Source organism: Hippocampus comes, unplaced genomic scaffold (genome assembly GCF_001891065.2).
Source record: "Hippocampus comes isolate QL1 unplaced genomic scaffold, H_comes_QL1_v1.1 scaffold12, whole genome shotgun sequence".
In the NCBI taxonomy this organism is placed as follows: Eukaryota; Metazoa; Chordata; class Actinopteri; order Syngnathiformes; family Syngnathidae; genus Hippocampus; species Hippocampus comes.
This window is the reverse complement of record NW_017805478.1, coordinates 96,253-104,309: the sequence shown is the minus strand read 5'-3', so window position 1 is coordinate 104,309 and position 8,057 is coordinate 96,253. Positions and strand designations below refer to the sequence as shown.

The 8,057-nt window shown below is 44.2% G+C and overlaps 1 protein-coding gene across 8 annotated transcripts in view; it reads right to left on the bottom strand.

Moving 5' to 3' along the window:
* adgrb2 (adhesion G protein-coupled receptor B2) overlaps positions 1 to 7,608 on the bottom strand; it is a 158,497-nt gene extending 150,889 nt beyond the window's left edge. For 5 of the 8 annotated variants that reach the window (XM_019875596.1, XM_019875597.1, XM_019875598.1 and 2 more), the window contains exon 1: positions 7,476 to 7,608. In XM_019875596.1, coding sequence (XP_019731155.1) covers positions 7,476 to 7,535 — 60 coding nt within the window. In that variant the 5' untranslated portion in view covers positions 7,536 to 7,608. The remainder of the gene's footprint in view (positions 1 to 7,475) is intronic. The other 3 variants (XM_019875591.1, XM_019875599.1, XM_019875592.1) reach the window with 2 other exon arrangements.
* Between the last annotated feature and the right edge of the window lie 449 nt (positions 7,609 to 8,057).

Here is an 8,057-nt window from a genome sequence, read left to right as displayed (position 1 = left end):
AGAGCTTGACGAGTCGCTCTGATTTGATTAGCTGGCGCCACAAGCCGCGGCTCTACGTGCAACGCTGATTTGCGGCGGTCCCGTTGTTCCTTTTGACGTGCCCTCCAGCTCTTTGCTCGCTCGCAAAGTCACGTTCTTGTCTCAAGTCTCCCCTCGGATTGTTTCTTGCAAACAAATACACCGCTCACAAATGCAAACAAAGTCACCGTTGGCCATGGTGATCGAAAAAAATCCACTGGGCTCAATTCTGGGGCCTCTGCTGTTCTGTTGCTATTATTTGTTTTCCAATCTTTATTAGGGGTCGCGAGAACAAAGCCAATGCGCAGAGGGGATGGAGCCTTTTCCGTTGCCGGTGCCCCTCTGGTGTTTGTTTTGTTCCTTAGAACCTTGTTGTTTCGGACTTCACTTGCTTTACTTTGTTGTGACTGAAATAACGAGTCCAATACGAGAAACACCATCGCCATTTGAGTGTTCAATTCTATCCCTATTCACACCTGATGATCAACTTTAATTTGGTTTGTTTAATCTAACATTTCAAGACAGATTAAGATAATTACTGTATTCAGGAAGAAGGCGATTATAAATTGATTTGAAAAACAAGTGTGTGTGCATTTGTGTGCATGTGAAAGAGAGAGAGAGAGAGATGCTGTTCTTTTTGACCTTCCCCAGTAATCACGGGAAAATTAAACAACAGCAGCATCGTCCCTCAACCACCCCCCCCCACCCCACCCCTACCATCCATTACCACGGTTCTGTTTGCCCCTCCCACCTTTGATTGCACTTCAGGGTTTTTTGTGTAGACACCTGTTGTCACAACACAAACGCGTGCGCTTGAACAAAAGGCTTCCGCTCAATCACAAATGCTCTCCCACCTCATCTTCCTGGACTGTATAGTTCACACAGTTGCCGCTTGGCAATTTTTAGAGAGCCGGAGAGAGAAAGACGCTTGTTGCTGGGGAATGAATTGGCTCTTCACGACCATGCGATTCTTCCTTTTCAAACCATAGACAAATGTTTTGTTTGTTTATTTGTTTCAACCCTTTGATGGGCAAGATGCTGACTCGGAGGGTTTGTTTATCCTGGTGTGGTTGGCAACTCATGGGTGACTAAATGCCAGATGTGAGCGTAATTAGGACTGCAGACAGACTTGATTACTCACAGTTACTTGTGCCCCCAATTGCTGCTGTGTGAAAATAAGAGTATCTGTGTGAGGAGCTCTAGCACGGCAAGAAGGGAGAAGGGGTGGGGGTGGGGGGGAGTCCATTTTATTTAGTCTTGCTCTGCTTCAGGATGATTATACATCAAACTGGGACCGTGTGAGGATAAGAGCGTGAGCAGGGCAAATTAAACTGAAAGACAAATAAAATATCAAAGTCCGCTGTTGCATACAGAATGCATCTCATCTGCATGCGGCCCACACGGAACATTTGGAATACTTTCCGGTGATGAGAAGACAGGAAAGACCAAAGAATACACTCCATTTGGATAATGGATTCCCACAACTGTGCCATGAGGTCCTTGTACCTTTTGGATTTGTGGCTTGAGGCTATTATACCCCCCCCTCCCAAAAAAAAAAAAAACATTTCCAAGCCAATCCAATGAAACAGCATTGGATGAGAACCTTGTGATCAAGCACTGAACTTGAAGCAGCTTCTTTTGTCCTAGTAGACCGACAGACGTCCCCGCAAAGAGAAGGACACACACTATGCAGGGGCAGGGGGGGGGGGGAGTTTGAGGGCAATATGTTGAATCATTTTGAGGGCATCATGATCTCGCATGCATATATATACACACACACACACACACACACACACATTAATATTCAAAACACACACAAAAAAAAATCCCCCAGCAGGTGGTACTGTCTAAAAGAATGATTTTTACCGTCACATTTTCGATAAGAGTTGCTTGCCTCTTCCATAGACATTTTAAAATCGTGATTCAAAGTCTCGGCAGGCATTCTAATTTCACTTCTTGTCGATTTGATTATTCCTTCTTTTTTTTTTTTTTGCTTGTAATATCTGTAGTATGTGTGGATCGCTGCAGTTTTGTATTTTCTAACCTTTGTGTGTCCTCTTTGTGGGAAGTCCTCGATGAAGTTGGCGCCGTTCAATGTGCTCAAGTAAAACTGACCCTTCCTGTCATTGGGGGGGGATCAACCACAGGCAAATTTCCTGCTGCGACTTTCAATGTTATCTCTTGAACATTTTAAGTTTACATTTTCCCGCCTCAAGTGTAACGGTTTATACTGCACAGAACAGGATGTATAAATAGATTTAAATAAGAGTCGGGAGCCGTATCGGCTGTCATAACAAAACATGTTTTGTCCCACGGGGACGCCACGCAGTGACGCAAGACAGTTCACAGGAGTTCACGACAAGAAAGTTTTCTCTGGTTGCGTGTGCACTTTTTTTTTTTTTTTTGTCAACGTTCCCCTGAGGGAACTTTTGCCTTCTGGCTGCACAATTACGAGTGCCACTTTGTGTGTCGTGGGTAACACATCAATCGGAGCCAAAGCTCACACACAGTTCGCCCTGAGGAGCATTATTTGGACCTGAAAGGTGAAAAGGTGAATTCAGATTTCATTTCTGGTTTGTTTTGCTTCGCTATTTTGTTATTTAATGACTAGTTTCGCCATATACAATTTAAAACTCTGAATCTTGGCTCGGACCTTCCTGTGGGAAGTTTTCGCTGTGCCTGCCTGGATATTGTCTCTATGCGCGGAATTCATTAGCCGTGCGGGGGTTCTGATGAGGTGAACTTTGTGTGTTTGCATGCGTGTGTGTGTGTGTGTGTGTCATTGTGGTCCTGAAAGCTAGTCGTCGCACGTTTCTGCCCAACTTATCACAGGAGGTTATTGAAGCTTTTTCCACGCTCTCATTTTCATTTTTTACGCAGTTAATTGAATCCCTGGTTCATTCCAGCCATTCTACGAATCGTGTTTCAAGGAAAATGAGAATGTCATAAAAGTGGAAATGAAACACTACCCCCACCCTCTTCCCAAAAAAGAAGGGGAGGGGAGTGGAACGATTTCCAAGAACGTGTTATAAGGACATTCATAAATCAACAGTCAAATGTTGATCACCGAATGGAATTTATTGATGTTCGATATAATCGTTTGGAATGAAAAATGTGAAGTCTCGCAAGGCCCCTTCTCCAATTGTGCCTCAGTTCCTCTCGCCGTTGCAGGGTTTCCATGAAGGCCCAAGACGTTGGTTTGTGATGCGTGTGGAGAAACTGTAAGGAGCCGCGGCAACACAACTAAACCCGTGAAACGCCTCTGGTTAAAACACAACACCGATCGCAAGGCATTCATAATGAGGAGAGAGTTCTTTGGCGCTGACGGCAGCCGCTATCCAGGTACTAGGTAGTGCCTGCCGTAAGGGAAAAAAGGACGAGGCGCTTTTGCTGTTGGGATTGTTTGAACGAAATAATAAGGGTCATGACATAAGTCACAAAATAAATACGTTTGGAGTCATGGATCCATTAAAGTGACGGAATGACTTGATCATTTGAAGTTGAAGCGTTACGACGTTCCTCGTCTACTTATGGTTGTATTGGGTTGAAGTTTTCTTTTTCCATACGATGGTCTTTTTTTCGTTTTTTTTTTGGGGGGGGTGAAGAGAAAAACTCTTCGCTGGCTGACAGCTTCGGCTGTTTCTTCAGCATTCATCGGAGCTGTCAGTACTTCCTAGCCTGTCTTGAAAATAGAAACCTTGAACCTATTTAAAAGATAAACATTAAGCATTCACGCGGGGCACTTTTACATAAATAAAACAAAATTTCTGGGTTCAGTGGAGCTATGCACCGTATATTTGTATCCTGTAGGCATAGCAAGTAAGGAGGTGTCAGATGTCTCATTCTCCTCCTCGACAAAACCGATCCGGGAAGTCAGTTTCCCTTCCCTTCCCCTTCCGCTGCTTTTTTTCAGATTGTTTTGCATCTCACCATGGGACTTTTGATGTCAATGAGAGCGTCAAATGTGATGTGACCCAGTGATTAGAACATATGTCATTGTGGGGTGGGGGGGGCGCTCGGATCGGAAACAACGGCGCGGGGATGTGTGAATGCAAAGCGAAGGCTTTCATCTGAGAGCGCCGCTTCCTATTATGACGCAAAGTCTTTGAAACGTGCATCCAGGCAGCCTCTTCTCAAAGGAAGGATAAAGGGCGGAGGTCTGGATGCAACAAAAAAAAACAAACAAACAAAAAAAACTGTCTTAAAGTGCCAAAAGAGCCGATTTGTCTTAATTAAATGGAGCTCTTTGGGAGAATGGAGTAAATTGATTTTAGCTTGAAAAATGTGACATATGACCGGGGACCGGGAACACAATAAAACAGGCTTTATTTGCACTGGAATTCATAAAAGGAAGGAAGGAAATTTAAATTCAATTTGTGTGGAGCTTATAAAACATGATAAGGGAATAAATAATGACTCGCGCATTGCTTGTACAAACAGTAAGATGTTGTCGATCTTAATCATTTTAAGCCTAAAAGAATGTTTGAGGAGAGTATTTAGTCATCTTCAAAGATTAAAACGGATTCAGAAAATGGATAAAGGCCAATACGGAAGTATACTGTGCCTAATGTTTGAACTACGTGTACCGTATACATATTGAGAAGAATGCCAACGCTTCAAATGTCGTTGGAACATCCACTGACCTGTCCACGTAGCGATAGTGAAGCGTTGGGGGGGAATACTTCCTGATTCCTGAATGATTGATTGTCAAAAGTTACTCTTATATTGAGAAGAATGCCAACGCTTCAAATGTCGTTGCAACATCCACTGACCTGTCCACGTCGCGATAGTGAAGCGTTTGGGGGGTGTACGACTACTTTTTGCCAAAACAGCCCCCTTTAGGTTTTCAATATTGGCCCGATCATGTATTGCCGATTTGCTGTATTTGCGCACACGTGTCTCATTTAAATTCCCTTTAGTGACTCCTATGCAAATGCAATCAGAAACACAAACGGCTGACTCCTTTTCTCCGGTCTTCTTGACTGACAGCCTAATTTTGCCGTGCTGTGCGCGGCACCTCATTAATCTTATTTACCTCTTCCCATAATCCCATTGTGCCTTTTTTTAAGATCGTCATTATGCCGTTACACCTTCAACATTTGACACACGCTTTGGCTTGAGTCTCATCCAGCTTTATCCTCAAGTTACAGCGTTGGCAATTGGGATGAAGTTAAGAATCTAAAAAAACGTCCTCGTGTCGGACGGGAAACGTTCACGTTGGCTAGATGTCGTCACTCGTTCCTGAGGACCGAATTGACGAAGCTCTCTGATGACCCTTGAGCCTGTTCGGTCCCATTTTAGTCTCGAAGCATCAGTGACCCCCGACCCATGGACAAGCATGCTTAGGGGGGGATACCCCAAGAGAGGAAAATAAGAGTCAGGGAAAATCGAGGCTTTCGGGACAGAAATCGAGTCGGAAAAGGTCAGACTGGAACAAAGAATTTGGAACCAGCGCAACCGTACAAAGGCAAAGTGTCACATCCGCTTTGTTGCCATCCGATTGGGAGCTGGCTTTGTTTTTCGACAGCGATCACGTTTGTATGGTTTTAATGCTGACATACTTGAACCAAAAAAATAAAATAAACACAATATCATGGTCCCTAATTGTAATTATGTAAATGCGTATTTCATTGTATGTATTTTCATTTGCTATTATTCGAGTGCTAAATAGGAGGCAAACATTTTTGACCGGTGGCTTCTGATCTTTTGTGTGTCACAAGTAGACAAGTACATGTTGTTTGCAGGCCGGCAACCTTTTTTTTTTTTCATTGCTTTTAAATTGCCAATTTAAAATCATCATAATAACTTAGTCATACAACTTCCATGCCAACACGCACTGATAGCTGCCAAAGAAGGTTACTTTATGGGAGAAATACATGTTGACCCACACAAAGAATCTCCTCCGCTCCAGCTTCTGCAAAACAAAACACACACACACACACACACACACACACACACACACACACACACACGCGCACGCACACACAGGCTCTTTCCACCTATTGTGATGGCTGTCTTGGTCTCCCCCCCTAATTGGCAATTAAATTGCATCTGCAAAGCAATCAGAGAAAAGCGAGGACAGATGTGAAGCAGAGAAAAGGAAGCTTGTTTATAGTTTTCCCGGCGATAACTTTCTAGTCTGTTGTAGAGGACATGGAACATGGGAGAGGTGAGCCTCAACTTCCGTCGACAAACGTTCACACAAACAGGGTAATTGCACATATAAAAACGTGATCTGATGTGTTGAAAGTCATTGTGAATAACGGCCTCGTAAAAACACAAGCTTCAATTATTCAAACGATGTCGTGGTGATGGACCCATATAGGATAAGTGTGATTCTTTCTTAGGAAATTAAGGTTGATGATTTCAGTTCTGCCCTGCTTGTTAGTTTCCGAGTTGACCTTTCACTTTTGTATGGTTGCCTGAGTGGCTACCGATAAAACGCACGAGACTCACGACGAGCCGCCGGTGGCCACAACTCGCATCAGGCGCTCGCGTTCAGCTGCCGGGCGAATCCAAGTCCGCACGCATCCCGACGCCTGATCAATAATTAGCTCACTTTGCTAGCCTTGCTAAACTCACTTGACATGTGTTACGTTGACCAGATGAATGCAGATGCAGGCCTTGGCTAACGTCAGACTGTGCACTCCGTTTTTTCCTTAATTGCTCAACACGCATGAAATAAACCAAGCAAATAAGCGGCTCATTTGCGATTGTGTCCCCCCTTTGACAGGGTGCTGCAAAAAAAAATGGTCAAACCTGAGCTTGCGGTTACATGTTTTGAAACAAGCAGGTTTTACCCTCGGGGCAGCTACATTCTTATTTCCCCCCGCCCCTCTCTCCTAACACTGGGGCGATTCTGCCATCAGAGATAGCGCTCTTGTTCTGAACAACGTGTGTTGAAGGGTAGTGGAAAAACAACAACCTCTGGCAAAATAAATGCAAAGTACAATCAAAGCGTCATCAAAACCAAATGGATTATTGGAATGGCTGATAAGGTTCCGTTGAATCGAGCGCTGCCTGTGTTAGCCTGTGAGCGGGAGGGGTGGGGGTGGCAGTGGGGGGTGGGGGGTGGCTGTTCTTTTGATAGAAGCCAATGCCGGGTTCAGGCGCTGATGAGCAGCTAAAAGTGGCCAATTAAATGCAGAAAGCAGAAGAGCAAACCATCAACGCTGACTACAAATGGTGGCGAGCTGGCTTGATTGGGGAGGTCGCAAGGAATCCACGGTTGGCATGCTCGCAAAGAGAGCCTCAAGCGTTCCGTATGTGGCTACGACGTTGCACTTTTACACCAGAAAATCCCAACAATTCCAACGTGAAAATCCGTGAAAACAAATCCACCAGCCATTTTTTTTTTTTTTTTACATATTCTCTGGCGTTAAAAGCACTTTTTTTTTTTTCGCACTCTTCCATGCGCACACACACACACACACACACACTTTCCAAATCAAACTCACCTGCAACCCCGCGCCCAGTGTTCTTTCTTTGTCACCTCTGATATGAAGCCTCGGAATCATGTTACAGGACAAAACCGTCGGTTAGCCTACCTTTCTCGACAATGTCTTTTACTTAACTTGACATTATCTAAAGGGCAAAAGAATATGAGGAGGCGGCAATCTACTGCAATCTTACAGCCTTCTTCCTCACTTAGTCATATTTTTCTTTCTTTCTTTTTCCTCAGTGACGCTTTGTTCTCTAAGTGCTTGTGCGAAGAGAAAAAAAAAAAAACCAAAGCTGAGGCAAGTGACGTTTGAGTCAACGGAAATGTGACATTAAATTAATCAAACAAATGTGGCTTGTGGAGATAAAGCACTGTAGGAGGAGCTAAGAGGATGGACAAATCCTCAATTGCTTCGGGGTTTCTTTTTCATCCCTTTCAGAGGATGTGAAATTTGCGTGTACAGGTTTGTGCCCTTTAAGTGTGTCACCTTCACGGAGTTTAAATTCTGCAAATCCTTCTCTGTCGGACGATGGCTTGGTGAGGCCTCCGCAAAGCCATCCGCACGCAAACCGCCGCCGTCTTCTGGATATTGTCGTCA